Raw genomic sequence first — 19,846 nt, forward strand, 5'->3', positions numbered from 1 at the left:
TGTGCCTGCAGAAGAGGCTACTGCTGCCACAGGCTTGTTGAGCATTTTGGCAAATTCTGGTTTCTGGTGCTTAGCTTCTACCAGTTCAGTGGTTTGACTTTCTTTGAAAATTTTGCCAGCAAACATGTTCTGTTGAATATTTTTTTATTTAATTTGTGATTTTAATAGATTATAATTGCCATAATTTCAAATGTAATTTTAAATTAGTTAATTTTAAAAAGAAAAATGTATTTCTGTAAATTAAAAAATCCAATTTAAATTAGAAAAACTGATTTTAAATTAAAAATATTTTTTTTAAAAAAATCGTTTATTTTTATTCCCATCATGCAATCTTTCTTCAAAAAGAAAGAAGCAAAATTCATTCAGTAAGTTATCTGTTACAAATTTTTCACTCAACTGTAATAACAATGATTACTTCAGCCTAGGGCATTTCCTGCAGAACTTTAAATGACTATCTAAGGTTAACGGTCCTCTGTTTTTCTTCAAGTTGTCATCTCTCCAAGCTGGTCAGAAAGAGCAGGTTAAATTTGAATCCTAGCCTGAATATAGTGTATGTCACTGAGATATTTGCTACTTATTCTATACTGGTATGTGATTCATTTTAAAATCAGTTTATTGCTCTTTGTATAATTTTGAAACGGAATAGATTTTAAATGTGGGTTATGATCATGAAATGCTTACGCTGTTTGTCTTATATATTACCTAGAGAAACAAGGTGAATGGGGAAATTTATTTTATTGGACCAACTTCTGTTGGTGAAGACGCGCACTTTTGAGCTTATGCAGACCTTTTCTTTATTGGACCAGCAGACGTTAGTCCAATTGAAGATAGTACCTCACCCACCTTGTCAGTATAATATTCTGGAACGAACACGTCTAAAACAACACTGCATGCAACAATGGAAGTTATTTGAGATCTAATAGTTAGAGACGGGGGAGGGAGGGGACGGTTGTTCCCGCTATTACTATTTTAGTATGAAAACTGTCTCTGTAGTTTACATGTGGTGACTGTATATATTTCAAATGGAAAAAGAGATTTTGGCCAGATGTACAGAGTTTTTGTTCCAATTTAACTTTATTGATTTAGAAACGAATATTCTTTCAATTTGTGTCACCTCCTGGTATGACAGTTATAACTGGTGTAAAGGTGCTTATACCTGTATAGCTTATTCATACCTTTTTTGTACCAGTATAACTTCCACATTAGAAGCTTGCATTGACTTAGCTAGATCAGCTTTAAACCAATATAGCTAAATTGGTACAAAAATTGTGTGGATATGAGCCTTTATTTCATTAAGAAAATGAAAAGGTAGAATTTGCAGATTATAGCAAATGGCAACAAGGCTCTAAAATTGTGGGATCCCAAATCAGGCAAAGCCCCGACTTCCTCCCTGAAAACTGTCCATGTGACATTTCAGACTTATGCAATATTTGATGCAGCTCTGTTCACAAAAGTGCCCTTAGGTGAGTTTTAGTGACTAAATGGTATGGACATGCACACTCACTCTCTTTTTCTCTTTGAAAAAAATTCTAAAATAGCATGAGGGATTTAGCTCTAACTTTACACCTCTCTTTCCCTCCCCCATCAAAAAAATATTTTCTTTAGACACCAAACTTAGAAAATTTCAGACCTAAAGGTTAATGTTGTGGGAAGATTAAGCACATGAGATTTGGGAGAAGGGGATGTTATAAAGGTAAACAAAAGTGCCCATAGCTTGCTCTAAAGCATGCACCTGCTACAATCACATTAAATTTCTACTATGAAATCTCCTCACCTACTATTTGTATAATTTATTTAATTGTACGTGGTTTAACAGAAGTGTCTTGAAGTTCCAGTTTCTGTTATGTAGCTCTCCCTAGTAAGCAGTAGCATTCCTTAAAGGCCAGAATCTGCAGCCCTTACACTGAGTAGTAGTTACGTGCAAAAATAGTCCTACTGAAATCAAGGAGCTACTACTGTGAAGCCATTGAACTGCTCATGTGAATGTTGGTGGTTAATGGCTAAAATGTGGTTTGTAATTTGACCTTGATGTTCGCCTCTCTTCCTCTCCAGAATTGGAAGGCTTTTTGATGGCACTGAGCCTATTGTTTTGGACAGTCTCAAGCAGCACTATTTCATTGACAGAGATGGGCAAATGTTCAGATATATCTTGAATTTTCTACGAACATCAAAACTCCTAATTCCTGATGATTTCAAGGTGAGATTTAAGTGACTTAAATGTGTTTGAAATTATTCTGCAAATGTCTCTCCTCCTCAGAGTGGGAATGTAATTACACCACATTTGGGAGTATAATTAAAATAGTCTACGAGGCAGGAGTGGGTTTCGGAGCATTTGACAATGCTTTTAGTCACTTGGCAGAAGTAAGCTTTGTCTCACTAAAGTGACATCCGTTGGGCTTTTCTTGAATGGTATTAATGCTAAATTTTGCCTTCCTGACTGTAACATAGTATAGCTTATGCATTAAACTATATGACCTCTGCAGAGGGTGCCCCATCAATTCTCCTTCAATTAAAAGGACTCTGTCCTGTGATCACAGGTTGACACTGGAAGAATGAAGTGTGAGTCCTGACAGCCAAAAGTAAATAATGTTAAAATGAGTATAATGGGTGAACTGCGGAGTTTCATTTTCCCTTAACCCCTGAGAGTCACACATGTGACTCGTTCTTAGCGTCTTTGCTGAGAAATCAAGAGTGAGTTCTTGCAACCTCATTATCTAAACCAGATATTTATCAGTCTGATCTAAGCTTTTTTTTGAGAGAGAGAGAATTCTTTCAATGAAAATTGTGAAAATCTTAGAACTTCTTGTGGGGAGGGGGGAGGGTCGTCAGTGAAATGCAAACTAGAGGCCACAGATCGGCTCAGAAGGGATCTTTATCATCCTTCCTCCCTGTGAATATACATCTGAGTATGCAGTGTGTCCACCATTAGTTTACATAAGGAGGCATGACATTAGAATGGGATAGGAAAGATGACATGGAAGGCAGTTTAGAATGTTGTATAACTTTTGTTCATCTTTAAAAGCATGTAACATGTTGAGCTCTTTTGAAAATCTGGCCCTAATTGTTTAAGTAGCAGGGAAATTAATTTGCCTGACTGGTGAACTGAACCTTAGTTTCAGTTTAAGAGTTGTGTTGCAGCAACCTTTTGAATAATCTCTGATATCAACACGCTTATCCTTTTTTATACATTACTAGTATAGACCCACCTAAGTAACATAGGTGTCTAAAGGCTGCCTTCTTCATAACATTAATAGTTCACTCTTGCAGAGTAGTTTAATACATAATTATATTATAACTCTGCTGAAAATGAAAAAAACACCGCTCTAGACAGCAGGTTCACTGTGGTGTTCAGAAGGTCCCTTCTAGTCACATTTTGAGTCTTCTACAAAGACGCACGTTTAAAGCAAATAGCTCTCCCTCTTCAGGACAGATGCTTGGGTTAGTTGATGACTCATTTAATTATAAATGCAGCTGGACAATTATCCATTTATCATGTGCCTATTAAGCATTGTCTGTTGCTCAATTTCAGTGCAATATTGACCTTGTTACTACTGCTCCTTTGTTGTCATTACATTCCTCTACCTCCCCTGATTCTCACATTGGTTTTCTTCACCCAGACACTTTTTTCCCAAATATATACTTTAAACTAAAAAAAAACCAATACAGCAACAACAAAATAGAAATGTAAAATTTGGAAGCAAGCAAACCTAAGAGCATCAGTTCTAAATAATTTCTATACTTGCTATGCTTCAAAATGCATTTTCTATTATGTTTGAGGCAACATAGCAAAAACAATACTGTTGACAAAAAGGGATATATTCAAAATATTTAATTTTTAAACTGCAGTAATATATGCAAATCACTATGCAAATATCTGAATCATTTTACTTTTAAAAACGTTGCCGTCGTCTTCATTTACATGCTTATACCTGTGTTTGCTAGTATTGCTGTAAGACATGATGGATCCTAATGATGGATTTTCTGAATCCTGATTTAGTTCTGTTCCATCTGTTCAGTGAGGTTGTCATTTTATGACATCACTATGGGGTTAAAAATTTAGAGAGAGGTGGACTGTGACAATCTGATATGCTCCATAATACACACTTTACCTCCTTTTTTTTTTTTAAACATTTTTCTTCGTATTATTTCAGACGGTAGATTTTAAGAGACCGTTTTTGCTTGTTCCTAACTGTGCATATAGTAACAATGAAACGTGTAGATGTGGTTTCAACTCTCAAGCTATCCTAGCCTCTTTGCCAGAATAACCATACAAATAAGCAGTTACTGAATATTCACAATGTATCTTATTTAGATGTGCACAGTAAAATATATATCTTTCAGGACTACAGTTTGCTATATGAAGAGGCAAAGTATTTTCAGCTCCAGCCCATGCTAGGTGAAATGGAAAGATGGAAACAAGATCGGGAGACTGGCCGTTTTTCAAGGTCCTGTGAGTGCTTGGTGGTGCGTGTTGCCCCAGATCTTGGAGAGAGGATTACACTGAGTGGCGATAAATCTTTGATAGAAGAAGTTTTTCCAGAAATTGGCGACGTGATGTGTAATTCCGTCAATGCTGGCTGGAATCACGACTCCACCCATGTCATCAGGTTTCCATTGAATGGATACTGTCACCTCAACTCAGTTCAGGTACAAATCATGAGTGTATCATTTTAAAAGTAGACCAATGATTGATTTTGTGCCAATGAACTGACTCTCTTTACCTTAACTCCAGAAGGTTTCAGTGGGCAAAAGCAATTGGGAGACTTTGAGATGGCTAGTAAGAATAGGTTTAGTTCCACAGGTTAGGGCTGACTTCCTTAACTTATTTCACATGTATCTTTCCTAAACATCCTTGCAAAAGAACAAACATTGCTGAAACAAATTACTCTGAAAACCATGCAACTTCCCCAGTGTTAGTCAAGTGTTTTGTGTTGGATCAGGAACACCCTGGTTCATGTATTGTGTTGCCATTTATGCTTCGTGTTGGATGTGAGATCTATTCTTTCTTCCTGTTCTATGAAGAAACATCAGTGAGGACATGTCTGCTTCTGACAAAGTGGGGCATATTTATTTCAGGGTCCATGGAAACATACTGATTTCTTCCTGTTGTTCTTGCATATTTTTTCCATTTTATTATGAAATAATGAAAAGCAATAGTACATCAAGTGAGTTGCCTTGGTGTAAAATAAATCTGTCATGAAATGGCTGAGGAACCCTGGGAGATAAATTTTAGCAAATCTAGAGTAAGTTTGTAATAAACTAGTCACTCGCAGTGTTATCTCCCTCATTCCCTAGATTGGTGACAGTAAGGAATTTTCTTCTTTTAGCAACTGCACCATATTCAACAAGTGTTTGTAGGTAAAGTACCTTTCAGTTCTGGAATTTTCATCAATACCTTTGTTGTTGTTTTTATTTAGATGCACCTGTGTAATGCTTTACACAGGGATGGTTGTATCTGCAAAAAATTCTAAATTAGGCCTACACATTTTCCTCTCCCACTCACCCATCACTATGCTACATATGTAATACTCAGTGACCAGGTCAGATGTGGTCAGTCCTGTTAAAGACAGACTAGGAATAATTTTTCAGAAGTAATTCTTCTTCTTTAAGTATATGTCCCTATGGGTGCTCCACTGTAAGATGTGCATGCGCCCATGAACTCTCAACCAGAGATTTAAATCAGCAATGTTCTATGGCTCCATGCCTGCAACTACACAATCTGGTGCTCCAGAACAATGGTATCTAGGGAGGAGCAGACCCACCACCACAGTTCCTTCCAAAATGCCAGCCACTTGAGTTGGAACAACTGAGGTGTCCACTGCTTCCTGGAAGCTATTTCTGTTTGTTTTATTTACTCAGTATGTGTTTTGGCTTTGTTTCAATATTTGCTTTTCTTTTTTAATTTTGCATAAATTTTGTGTTTATTTGTGACCACCTCCACCCCGGGTTCCTTGGCACTGATTCCTTGGCCTTCCTCATTGGCTTAACTTCTGGGGTATGCCAGTGGCTCCAGGAGTAAAATCCTGCCAGACCTACAATAGAATTTTCACTAGACTGACAGGCATTCTAGTTGTCTCTGGTGTCTCAAAAACTCTCACATCCCATCCAAGTGCAAAGATGCACAAGGATTAAAAGCATGTTTCACAAAGAAAGGAAGGTAAGATTGAAGCTTCTCCTCATGGCACACTCCTTAAGGTCTGTAGGGTCTGAGTCCTTCCTCCCCTCCCCACAATACTTCGGGAGTGTCTGAGGTTGCTTCAGAGATGAAGCACCCTAAGAAAAGAGTCTTTCTTCTGAGAGAACCTCCAGAAAAAGGGGTAAGTCACCTCCTTAGAATGGATCCCAGGGAGACCTCATGTCCCATAATGAGTACCTCCAAGGCTTGAACAGCCATTGGCACCGAGGCCTCGGTACCCCTAAGCAGAGGTCCTGTTCAGATTAGCCTACCAGCAAACAGCACTGATAAGCACTTTCCCCAGCACCATCTTGATATTGGGACTCATCTAAATCCAAAGACTCAGGAAAATCTGAGACACTGGTACTAAAGCCTTCCAAGAAGTCAGATAGAGCCCTTTCAAGCCTCTACTCCCTCTCCAGTACCATTAACTTTGGGTGGCATATACTTGGAGCATAGAGCTAACATTTTGGTGGCCACTTCATCACCGACGTCAACAGCCCCCACTTTTCTTCAGCAGCTAGAGCTTCAGTACCACTCCCAGTTCCAACTGCCCATTGCCATAGGCCTCTGGCACCTTAGCAATTCTTCTTGCAGGAGGGTCTGCTCATCTCAGAGGAACTGAAGTCTCTACCGCTTAAGGGACACTGAGAGAAGTTACCTGCCGATACTGATACGTCCACTGGTTATCTCTTTCTTTCATCTCGCATTAGGAGCCGGGCTCCCAGTACTCACCTATCCTACAGTGCCTTCATAGCCCCCAGCACGGTGTCTGGCAACACCACCATGAGCTCGCGCTTTGGACATGGGATGCTACCTCAGACTCTGAAACATCTGGGCAGGGCTCTTCCTTACCGTACCATCTTATGCTGCTTGAGGTGTACCCCAGCAAGAAATCACCAGAACCCAGAAGACATTCTGGGCATTTTGAACACGAATATCCCTGGGGGACTCTCCCCTTACCCACCTTATTGGAATCCCTGGACCTCTTAAGGGCACCAATTCTGTAGGGTTCCTGCCTGGAAAAAGCAGTGTTTTGGCTTCCCACAGGGGCTGCAACAACCTTTGGCATGGCAGCAATAGTCCCTTGTACCATATTTCTCATAAATATTGGAGGACATTCAGGAGCTACCTACAGAAGAGGAGATACTTCCTCACACAAGTCCTCCTCTTCCTCCTCCTTCCCCCCGACAGTGTGGCGATGCTCCTATGCAGACAATTTTATGGTATTCCGGGACCTAATGACACAACCTGCAAAATCTGTTCAAATCTCCTCAGAGGAGAGGTACAAGTATCTCAGTCCTCTCTGGACATTCCATCCCCCACTCCCAAGTAAGATAGCTCTGCCTATTAATGAGGTGCTCTTGACTCTAGCCTGGCAGATCCCTGCCACTCTTGCACGTACCTTCAAATGGACAGACAAAAAATATTACGTATGAGTGAAAGGGCTGGAGTATTTCTTCCCTCACCCCACCCCCCAGCTCAGTTGTGGTGGACGCAGCCAACAAGAAAAACCACCAAACTCACTCAAGATTAACACCCTCTGAAAAAGAGGCTCAATGCCTAGACCTCCTCAGCAGGAAGAGTCACTTGTCCGCTGCTCTTCAATTTTAAGTAACAAATTGTCATGCCCTGATGCCAAAATATGATTTCATAGAATCATAGACTATCAGGGTTGGAAGGGGCCTCAGGAGATCATCTAGTCCAACCCCCTGCTCAAAGCAGGACCAATCCCCAACTAAATCATCCCACCCAGGGTTTTGTCAAGCCTGACCTTAAAAACCACAAAGGAAGGGGATTTCAACACCTCCCTAGGTAACACATTCCAGTGCTTCACCACCTTCCTAGTGAAAAAGTTTTTCCTAATATCCAACCTAAACCTTCCCCACTGCAACTTGACACCATTACTCCTTGTTCTGTCATCTTCTACCCCTGAAAGAGGTCTAGATCCATCCTCTTTGGAACCTCCTTTCAGGTAGTTGAAAGCAGCTATCAAATCCCTCCCACCCCATTCTTCTCTTCCACAGACTAAACAATCCCAGTTCCCTCAGCCTCTCCTCAAAAGTCATGTGTTCTAGTCCCCTAATCATTTTTGTTGCCCTCTGCTGGACGCTTTCCAATTTTTTTACATCCTCCTTGTAGTGTGGGGCCCAAACTGGACACAGTACTCCAGATGAGGCCTCACCAAGGTCGAATAGAGGGGAACGATCACGTCTCTTGATCTGCTGGCAATGCCCCTACTTGTATGGCCCAAATGCCATTCGCCTTCTTGGCAACAAGGGCACACTGTTGACTCATATCCAGCTTCTCATCCACTGGAACCCTTAGGTCCTTTTCTGCAGAACTGCTGCCTAACCATTCGGACTCTAGTCTGTAGCAGTGCATGGCATTCTTCGGTCCTAAGTAGAGGACTCTGCACTTGTCCTTGTTGAACCTCATCAGATTTCTTTTGGCCCAATCCTCTAATTTGTCTAGGGCCCTCTTATCCTATCCCTACCCTCCAGCGTATCTACCTCTCCTTCCAGTTTAGTGTCATCTACAAACTTGCTGAGGGTGCAATCTACACCATCCTCCAGATCATTAAGGAAGATATTGAACAAAACCGACCCTTGGGGCACTCCACTTGATACCGGCTGCCAACTAGACATGGAGCCATTGATCGCTACCCGTTGAGCCTGACAATCTAGCCAACTTTCTATCCACCTTATTGTCCATTCATCCAGCCCATACTTCTTTGACTTGCTGGCAAGAATACTGTGGGAGACCGTGTCAAAGCTTTGCTAAAGTCAAGGAATAACACGTCCACTGCTCTTTCCCTCATCCACAGAGCCAGTTATCTCATCATAGAAGGCAATTAGATTAGTCAGGCATGACTTGCCCTTGGTGAATCAATGCTGACTGTTCCTGATCACTTTCCTCTCCTCTAAGTACTTCAGAATTGATTCCTTGAGGACCTGTTCCATGATTTTTCCAGGGACTGAGGTGAGGCTGACTGGCCTGTAGTTCCCCGGATCCTCCTCCTTCCCTTTTTTAAAGATGGGCACTAGATTAGCCTTTTCCCAGTTGTCTGGGACCTCCCCCGATCGCCATGAGTTTTCAAAGATAATGGTCAATGACTCTGCAATCACATCCGCCAACTCCTTTATCACTCTCGGATGCAGCGCATCCCGCCCCATGGACTTGTGCTCGTCCAGCTTTTCTAAATAGTCCCAAACCACTTCTTTCTCCACGGAGAGGGCTGGTCACCTCCTCCCCAGGCTGTGCTTCCCAGTGCAGTAGTCTGAGAGCTGACCTTGTTCGTGAAGACAGAAGCAAAAAATGAATTGAATTGAGTATATTAGCTTTTTCCACGTCCTCTGTCACTAGGTTGCCTCCCTCATTCAGCCAGGGGCGCACGCTTTCCTTGACTGACTTCTTGTTTGCTAACATACCTGAAGAAACCCTTCTTGTTACTCTTAACATCTCTTGCTAGCTGCAACTCCAAGTGTGATTTGGCTTTCCTGATTTCACTCCTGCATGCCTGAGCAATATTTTTATACTCCTCTCTGGTCATTTGTCCAATCATTCACTTCTTGTAAGCTTCTTTTTTGTGTTTAAGATCAGCAAGGATTTCACTGTTAAGCCAAGCTGGTCACCTGCCATATTTACTATTCTTTCTACACATAGGGATGGTTTGTCTCTGTAACTTCAATAAGGATTCTTTAAAATACAGCTATCTCTCCTGGACTCCTTTCCCCCTCATGTTGTTCTCCCAGGGGATCCTGCCCATCAGTTCCTTGAGGGGGTCAAAGTCTACTTTTCTGAAGTCCAGGGTCCTTATTCTGCTGCTCTCCTTTTTTCCTTGTGTCAGGATCCTGAACTCGACCATCTCTTGGTCACTGCCTCCCAGGTTCCCCTCCACTTTTGCTTCCCCTAGTAATTCTTCCCAGTTTGTGAGCAGCAGGTCAAGAAGAGCTCTGCCCCTAGTTGATTCCTCCAGCACTTCCACCAGGAAATTGTCCCCTACACTTCCCAAAAACTTCCTGAATTGTCTGTGCACCGCTGTATTGCTCTCCCAGCAGATATCAGGGTGATTGAAGTCTCCCATGAGAACCATGGCCTGCGATCTAGTAACTTCCGTTAGTTGCTGGAAGAAAGCCTCGTCCACCTCATCCCCCTGGTCCGGTGGTCTATAGCAGACTCCCACCACGACATCACCCTTGTTGCTCACATTTCTAAACTTAATCCAGAGAGACTCAGGTTTTTCTGCAGTTTCATACCGGAGCATACTTCAACAATTGTTCAAAATTTATTCATTTTATTGATCGCTTGCCACAGGAGAAGAGGGAGCAGTAACAAGCCCTCATTTCCAAAGCCCACTAATCACCAGAGTTTCCTTGCAGGCTGCCCTCAGTGCTGCTGGCATAGCCTCATGATCTCTATCCACTGCTGTGGTGACTGATAAGCATCCTGGCTCCAGTCTTCCAACCTTTCTAGGGAGATGCAAAATGTGGTGAAAGACCTCCTCTTAGAAGGGCCTAAGCTGTTCAGTGGCGATACTGATGTCTCCCTCCACTCCTTCAAGGACTCAAGGGCAACCTTAAGGTCACTTGGCATATATATACGTGACAGGTCAATTCCAACCATTCCAGTACCAACCCTATCACCCCTATAAGATCCAAACCTCATAAGAAAGAACCACCCCTGACACCCCCTATCTGGGCTTCCTTCTAAATAACTATTTTGACAGCTGGGTCAGGGGCCATGAGCAATCCTCTCTGGATCTGCTCTGTGAACTTCTATCCTCCCTTTAGGAACTGCCTCTCCCAATTTCTACTTGACAGCTTATCACCACAGACAAGTAGATTCTGGAGGTGGTTTGGATGGGATATTCTATTCATTTCCATTCTGTCCCCCTTTCCACTCCTTTTTCAGGAACCCATCTCAGCCTGTCCTGCATCTGGGAGTAATAGAACTAGTTACCCTAGAATTTGTGGGAGAAGATTTTTATTCTAAATATTTCCTGGTTTCCAAAAGAAATGGCAGCTGGAGGACAATTGAAGACCTCAGGAAACTGAACACCTACATTCTTTTGCAGCACTTGAGGATGGTGACTCTGGCTACCATAATCCCATCCTTGAATCTGGGGGGTTGGTTTATTATCCTTGACATTCAAGACATGTATTTTCACATTGCTATGCACCCTTCCCAAAAATGCTTTCTACATGATATCGTCAGTTCAGAACACTATCAATACCATGTCCTTCCCTTCTAACTCTCCATGGCCCCATGGGTCTTCATGAAGGTTCCCTCAGTATTATTGGCTTCCCAAGGGGTGTTCAGCTCTAGAGGTCGAGCTTCACCTCCCGCCCTCCTTCCCTTCAGCTGCAGAGTCTCTGACTCTGTAGTTGAGAAGGAACTGTAGCAGCAGTGGGTTCAATCCTTCCTATATACCTTCACTCTGGAGCACAAGGATGTGGACACTGTCGATTCAAATCTCTGATAGCGCATTGGCGCACACATTATATGGTGGAGCACCCATAGGGACAAAACAAATTGAAGGACTCAAGTTACTGGAAGGTAAATAACCTCTTTTTTTTTTTTTTTTTTTTAAATGCATTAGAAAGTTGGGGGGGAAATGCAATGGTATCTAAAGGAAATCTACTAATTAAGACATTCTAGCAAAGTCTGTTAGTAGAGCTGTGCATTCTTTGTTCTTCACCTGGATCACAGTTTATACAAGGTCACAGTTTAGCTACTGCAAGTTGATCATCCTTCACCAGCAGTAGCAGTCTTGGTTTTTTTGTTGTTTGTTTTACATTTATTTTCTCTCTTCACAGGTACTTGAGAGGTTGCAGCAAAGAGGCTTTGAGATTGTTGGCTCATGTGGAGGAGGGGTGGACTCTTCCCAATTCAGTGAATACGTACTGAGGCGAGAACTCAGAAGGACATCTCGTGCACCCTCGGTCATTCGAATAAAGCAAGAGCCTCTGGACTAAATGGACATGTTTCTTTATGCAAAAAAGGGACGTTACATGTGCAGTTTGGACACCAAACAAGTCCTGGAACTAAAATTGAATAAAGACGCCTTTGTATGAAATATAGAGACCACACCTGAATTAATATGGGAACATTTTGAATCGTAATAATAATAACCTCAAGGTGTAATTATATGTCAAAAGATAGGAAATGCAAACAAAGCAAGGGGGGGAAAATGGGAAGGTAGGGTTGGTGCTGTGATAGCCATTAAGTGTCCTAGGCCTTCTTTAGGCCCGCTTAACGGTAAACAAGCCATTACCATCAGGGCGGGAGACAGAGTTCTCCTATACATTTTCCATTACCAGAGATCCATCCACTTTCTCATGTGTATGTCTTGATTCAAGTTTATTTGCATATGGAGGTTTATGTTGGTGTCTTTTTAGAGGTAACCAGGCAGGAGGACTTCAAAAAACATCCATCCATCAACATTGCAGTGAAAGCTAGTTGACTGAGATTTTAAACATAGTCTGTACAGATGTCACACATTTTTGTCTGCCCTCACAGATGTGAAAAGTTAATTTTTTGGTTTTAAATGAGTTGAGTTTTTTGTTTTTGCAATGGGACCAGAATTAATACTTGGTAGAGTTGCTCTAGTTTGAATCAGCTGCTTTTCTACAATTTTTTTAAATTTTATAATGATAGGATACAATAAACTGTTTAAAATAATGAGGGTGTGGATTAAACCAACAAAAGCAAAATAAATTGAATTAAAATAATCAATCAATAGCTCACTCTAGCTTCCCCTAGTCCTGTTAGGGTTGCAGAATAGTAAGTTATCTTGCATACATAGAGCAAGCTGCAGTTCCCATTCCGGGTAGAGTGAGTTACAGGAAATAGATGCTCTCATTGCCCTATATTAAAAAACCTGTCTGGTGCACCCTATATTGCTGGTTTACATTCAACACTAGTTTTTTAAGCTTTGCCTGAGTTTGAAAAGAAGCTATTGTGGTGATGGGACCATTTTCAATACTGATAAAACTTAAAATAATAATAATAAAAGTTTGGCCCAGAGAAATCAATCATGAAAATAATGCCAGGTAAATGTTCTGAAACCTATAACTAATAATAGTCACATCATTCCTTTTTAAACATAGAGTTGGCAGCTGTAACTCTGAATTACCTTGATGACTGTAAGTCAGAATGTTTGTTTTTAACGTTGTTAATTTCCCTTGTTTAGGGCTAATAAGCTTCTGCCTAGAAGTGAGACCCTTATTCTTATTACTAGGCAGTAACTTTGTACACAGTTATCCTGCAAGTTATTCTTATTGTGCAACATCTCATTGAAATCAATTGTGCACGTGCCCAGTTGATGTCAGTTAGACTTTGCAAAGTAAACATAATGTGTAAATGACACTACTGCACAAACTGTTCATGGATTGATGATTTTATCACATAAGAGGCACCAGCAACCACATTATCTTTCATCCAAAGTATTTCTTTATGCAATATTACACTATATGACTGTGTATTACTATGGAAAATCCTATTGAATCAATGGTGCAGGCATTCCATTCATTTCAGTGAGACCTTGCTATTTATTTAAAAAAACATTGTGAAAAGTAAATACTCCATGTAACAAGGTTTTTAATATAGTTCTGATAACTGAAAAAAGTAAACCATTTTTTCTGGTTTTTATTAACATTTAGGAGAAGGAGGGATATTAGTATCTTCTGGGCAGTGCATCCCATTGTGATTTGAAATGAGCAGGTTATGGAATCAGGGCAGGGGTGGGAGAGGAACTCCAGAAATCTAAGTTGGGTAGACAGTTGTAAGGTTTTAGTTTCCTGCTGATCTGTAGGTATACACTTATGAAAGCTGAAATAGCTGCAAAACAATGCTTGTTTTCGAGTAATAGTAATACTCCTTTTACAAAATAAATAAATGCTTGTACTTCCCCCTTCCCTCCCCCCCAAGTTGGTTGTTAGTTTGCACAGAGGTGGGAAAGGAAACAGCTGAATCCATGGGAAATAAATATTGTAACCAATCTTTAAACTGAACATAATTGGAGGTGGTAGAATAACGGTTGTGACTTTAAAAACAACAACCCACAACCCAGGGATTGATATTTGCATTGGTGCAAAGTAGTCTGAAATGGTTGCAACTGAATCTGAAAAACTTGAATATACATTATGGCAACTCTGCCAGGCTGTTTGAGTGTAGTGTTGCTACTGGGACCTCTACTTATTACAATGCACCTGTCTGTCCTCTGGTCTGTGTAAGCATAGAGATCATTGGGGTGGATGGGAAATGAGCATCAAAAGAATTCACTTTATCTTTCCTCTTAAATTCTACCACAAAACATTTTTGTTGCTGTTTTTTCAAGTTTCTGGGTTTTGTTCAGATGGCAGTTTTGTGGCATACCTGTTCAGCTCCCTGAAGCCGGAGAAACTTCCTGCTCTTTCCAAATCCCTGAATGGCCAGATATGCTTTCACTGAATGTTCATTCATTAGGAATTGAGTCATAAATCATTAGGAGACCCTGAATGTAAATGTCACTGCAATTATGTTGTAGTTATGGAGTAAGAGGTCACAGACAAAGTAATGACTAATGAAAAGTAATGAGATGCAGGAATAAACAAAACATAGATTTTTAGAGAGGAAACAGATTAGTTTTGTGCTCATGAAGGTCATGTTTATAACAATATGTCTTTAAAATGTTGCTTAGAAAATCTGATCAGTAGGCACATGAGCAAAATATCCAGTAAGAGAAACAGAAAGGATGAGTATAAGGACAGCTCATTTCTGGAGGCTAATAATTTTTACTTGCGACAATAGTTTTATTTATCTATTTTTTTTAGTATAACTGTATTTTATGCCATCAGTGGGTGTTTTATTTAGCTATACCAAGTGGACAAATTGCAACGAATGCCAGCTTCCAACTCTACATGTCTGGCAGGTTGATTAAGCAACTATCAAAGGAACTGCTGTGCATGTACTCTGAAAATGACACGTGACACACACCCTTCCTTGAAATAAAATTTCAGAGGAGGAAAAACTGACTTCCAAAGAACTGTGATAGCATTATTGCTTTCTGAAAAGTTAACACTGGATTTTTGCAAGTAGCTCTCAAAGGTTTCACTTCTGAAATCCAGTACAGTTCTTTCCCAAATTCAACCTTGATATACACTAGGTAATGCAAGTCTTTATATATAGTGACTCTTGAAACTCTCAGATCTGATGAGTCCCTAAACTGAACTAATCAATCCTCTCTCCCTTTAATCAGGTGGGGAAAAAATTAAGTCCCTATTTTAGTCACATTTGTAGAATTGCTACATACCAAAAAGTACTTGGTAATTCTGTTCCCCACTCCTCTTATAACAGGAGCTTTGCCCAGTTCCAGTCTGCAGTTTCTTTTCCCAATTCATTGCCATGAATCTAGGAGAAAACTGAATTGTCTTTTAAACTACACTGGTCAGCAGGCTCATATTTTCAATTGTTGGCTAGCAGGGGCATGAGTAATTGGGAAGCAATTTTGGGGGGAGGAAGGGAGGGCTGTATCACACTGAAATTAGACTAAATTGGTCATGCTGCACAGTGAAGTTAATCCACAGGATGAAAAGTCATATGACTGAAGATGTAACGAAAGCCAGCAGGGTCATCAGTGGAGCCTGACTCTGGCTACAGAGGACCATCTGAAGGTATAGAAGTTGAGCAAGCCATTCAATTATTCTTATTCCCATTATTATGCTAAACATGAGCTGATTTTTAATTTACAAAGAAATAACTTGTTCATGGACCCTGCATATTTTCCATAGACCTTTTCAAATTGGTTCATACTTTAATTACAAGGTTTTGCATTCCCATGAGTGAATTATCATATACACTTTCTCTTTAAAGTCCACATTTTTTTAAAAGATAACTTGGAATTCTATTGACCAGTGTTTATTTTTTAGAGAAATAAAACAATTTACTTGAATCTGTCACTTCTTTACTGAGAAATTCTATATTATGAATCATTTCTAGTGGACAACTGGGATTTGAATGCAGGCATTCTTGTTGCCTGTGGTTTATTTACAGTGAAAATGAAACCAAGAAACCCTCAGGGCCTTTAGACCAGTTGATTTTTCTCAGACTTCAGTTTGAATGGTTTATTATTTCTTGAGGGGCTGCAGGGATCACCAGCACCAAAATCAATACTTTGCATTAAGTCTCTGTGTTGTCTTTGGCTATTACCTCACTGAGCTGGTTATTCAAGCCCCCAGAAATAAACTGAGTATGTTGGATCAGATGTTCTGTATTTGAGATGGAAGCTGTTGAAATCAAATCACCACCCCTCTTCCAACACAGATGCAAGATATATATTGAATTGATGGTACAAAAGTTTCCTCCCAACATTCTATAACTGTAATTTGAGCTAGAGCATTGTTTTTCATATTAGCCAATGACTAACTTCAGTGTTTTATGGCATGTTAATATTAGCACTTGAAATTGTCCCTCTTTTGGATAAGACACTTGTTTGCAAAAGTAGAAATGTCCCATGGGAGATGCTGGATACTTTTTGTTTTCTGTAAATATATATTTTTTATAACTTTCTTGGCCTGCAGTTTAATACATTATTGTTATTGTGCCATATGTCCATGAAATAAACAAGAGAAATTATCAAAAGAAAATCTGAAGTTAGCTATTAAGAACCAGATTCTGCTCCCGATTGCTCTGCTCCCTATTGTTGAATAGTAGTTTAATCCTTAATTAATCTCGTTTGGATTTGATTAGACTATTTCATGGAGAAAGGCGCTACGTAATGGGGGTAGGGGGTCAGAATCTGGGCTAAAATGATCAATTGCCCACAATCCTGTATTTTAAAATTTAAAAAAAAAAAACTTACATTTTAATATCAGATCAGAGTGAGAGAAACACACCTTATCTCACAGCAAAGTTTAAACATTGCATTCCTGACAACTCCTCTTATTTTCCCATTAGTGTGAAAAATTTGCCCTGAAGTGACCAGCTCCTATGTCTGTACGTGCAAGTCATGCTGAGCACTTGCTGAGCTACACTGGTCAACTCTATTGCATTTAAGAGTACAGCTTTGATTAGCTTTCGTGGATGGATGGTGGAGGAAAGAAAGAGATCCATGTGATTTGTCTCTGTACTCTGATTTGGGACTGATAAATGAGTTCATCTATAACACCAAATAGTCTTTCCGTTTCTGTTCTACTATGTAGCTTGTCAGTATTTTTTTTTTTTTCTGAGGAAAATATGTTGTATTGGATGCCTGACCTTGCCTAGTCACCACTATTAAGCAGCCTGTAATTTATAGGTATGCAACATGTTAAGTACACACCTCAATTGGGTGTCAACCTTATTTTAATCTATACATAAAGTCTACATTGACACTCTAGCTTAATGTACTGTTAGTTGTATTTGTTCTGATTTTCCATTCTATTACATTCAAATTTATGGATTAGTGAGGATCAAATAAATTGATGTTTGATGCTTCTATTGATTAATCCAGAAGAAATTACACTTGATATACAAATCAGCACATGGGATGCTAGTTCGATCTGTAGCAGCTGTTTCACTAATCCTTACAGTTTCCTAATAAATAACATATTTCAGATTTGTATTTGGTGTCTTGCATTGAATACAGTTATTGCCAGATAAATGGTGAAATTGGTTGTGAATCTGCTTGTCTTTTCCTGTATATTGTATTTTTCTGTTTGGGTGTATTTGAGAAGTTCCATAGTAATATTTTGCCTGCTCAGAAGATTGTACAAATCTTTAATTAAACATCTCAGCACCTGTGAGGGAGGTAAGTGCTAGCATGCTCATCTTACAGATGGGAAAGCTGAATTATTAGAGAGTAATGATTTGTGCAAAACTGCAAGCAAAGCGGTAGCAGTGCCAGGATTCACACTCGGGTGTTCTTGGCACTAATCCACCATGCCATTACTGTCCTTTCATTTTCCTTCACAGTTACACTTGCAATACAAAACCACTTTGGGAACATTGATATACTGTGATTTAATACTTTACGGTTTGCTCAAATATGGCATAGAAGCTTTATAGCCACTGCCTTTCAGTCTCAATTTTTAAAATAATTCCTGAGTTAATCTTGCATATTCACTTGGATTTTTTTCTTGTTCCAGTTATAAAACAAAAAACTGAAGTGTTTAAATAACCTCTATTTGGTTCTTTATCTTCATCCTCTGGGCCAGTTCTTTCATTAGTATCTATAATCTTTTATTTCTGATACTTCAATTCCCTTCCATAGAACTAAGGGATCATAGGGGGAAAAAAAGCTGTATAATAAGTGAAAGAGGCCTAGTAATTCATATTAGCCATCTGAAAAAAAAAATCCAGGAAAATACACCTGCTTAAAGGGATTACAGTTCAGTTTTGATTTTTATCAATGACAGGAGTCTCTTAAAGTTATGGGTGCTAATGGATATGTTTGTTCAAGGCATGGCTTGATTTTTAGCTTCAAACAATCCAAAATTGAAATTGCAAAATAAAAAAGATTAAACCTCTACATTAACTTGGTCCTTCAGTATCTGCTTGTCTTCTCACAGTACTACTGTGTTTGGGTGAGTAGCTTGAAAAGAGTACCATATTAACAACCTTAGCGAATGCACCTTTAAAGACTCTCCTGGTTGGCTCAGAGATAACGGTACTGCCCAAAATACTCTTCTGATGCATTACTGATAGATATAAGTTAAAGCCATAAAACTTGCAGCTTTATCAGGCAATATCTACTAAATCCTGGAAGCATGTAAGATAACCTAAATGTAATCTACTTCATACCAGTTCCTCCAGTGATGGATAGCAAAACAAAAGCAGGACTAATGAAAAATTAATGAAAACAGTTACTTCCATAAGAAAAATGATCTATTTTTTCCCCCACCTTTGTATTGATTTTAACTGGCCCTGTAAATGGAAGTGTATAATGTTATCCTAAGGTAAAGCGGGTTAGAGAGAGCAAGTCTATAATTCTATTCATGTTTGTGACATACTTCCAGGCTAAAAAAAAAAAAACCCAAGCACTTTCCTTAGAATGTTAGTCACATGGGAATATAGACTTCAATAATGTGTTTTCAACTCAGGCAAACTGCCATGCTGTTTGCCAGACATCGCATGAGCAGTGGACTTTGAGTACTTTTGAAGGCTAACAGGGAAGTACAAAGAAACAATGTTTAGGAAAAATCAAGCATATTCCATATAACTTGGGTTTTTAACATGTTTGATGCATTCATGTTTGTTTCCGACTCATCTTCCCCTTTGTTAGAGAAACATTTTTTTTAAAAGACCCATGTCTCTTTTCTGTGAGCAAATCCGTATTCACACCCAAGAGTGCTGGCAATCTTTGTATGGCCAAACTAATTGGGTTAAATTGTTCCTTGCACTAGTTTAAATAGTGAGATTCTCTCACTTTACACTTTATCATTGATGCATTTAAACACAGCTGGCTTTTTGTATAAAGTGAACAGAACATTGCTGCCTTTTTCAAGATACTGTATCATAAATTGATCTGTTCTAATACTTTTCTGTAAATTGTATATTAAGCCCTCACATATTTATTGTTAATGTGTCCATCAAGCCCCAAGAGTGCTGCTGAGATGATATATCAAAGGGACTGGAAGATAGTCAGATTTTGATGAAAAATAAGTGTTTTTAGTAAAATGCTTAGGAAATGTATCTTTCCCATTCCCCATT

The 19,846-nt window shown here is 39.6% G+C and overlaps 1 protein-coding gene across 7 annotated transcripts in view; it reads left to right on the forward strand.

Moving 5' to 3' along the window:
- The window catches only part of KCTD1 (potassium channel tetramerization domain containing 1), a 167,133-nt gene extending 151,712 nt beyond the window's left edge, over positions 1–15,421 (forward strand). For all 7 annotated transcript variants that reach the window (XM_038392237.2, XM_038392238.2, XM_043507945.1 and 4 more), the window contains 3 exons: positions 2,053–2,197; positions 4,342–4,647; positions 11,995–15,421. In XM_038392237.2, coding sequence (XP_038248165.1) covers positions 2,053–2,197; positions 4,342–4,647; positions 11,995–12,153 — 610 coding nt within the window. In that variant the 3' untranslated portion in view covers positions 12,154–15,421. The remainder of the gene's footprint in view (positions 1–2,052; positions 2,198–4,341; positions 4,648–11,994) is intronic.
- The last annotated feature ends 4,425 nt before the right edge of the window (positions 15,422–19,846 follow it).

Source organism: Dermochelys coriacea, chromosome 2 (genome assembly GCF_009764565.3).
Source record: "Dermochelys coriacea isolate rDerCor1 chromosome 2, rDerCor1.pri.v4, whole genome shotgun sequence".
Taxonomy (NCBI): Eukaryota; Metazoa; Chordata; order Testudines; family Dermochelyidae; genus Dermochelys; species Dermochelys coriacea.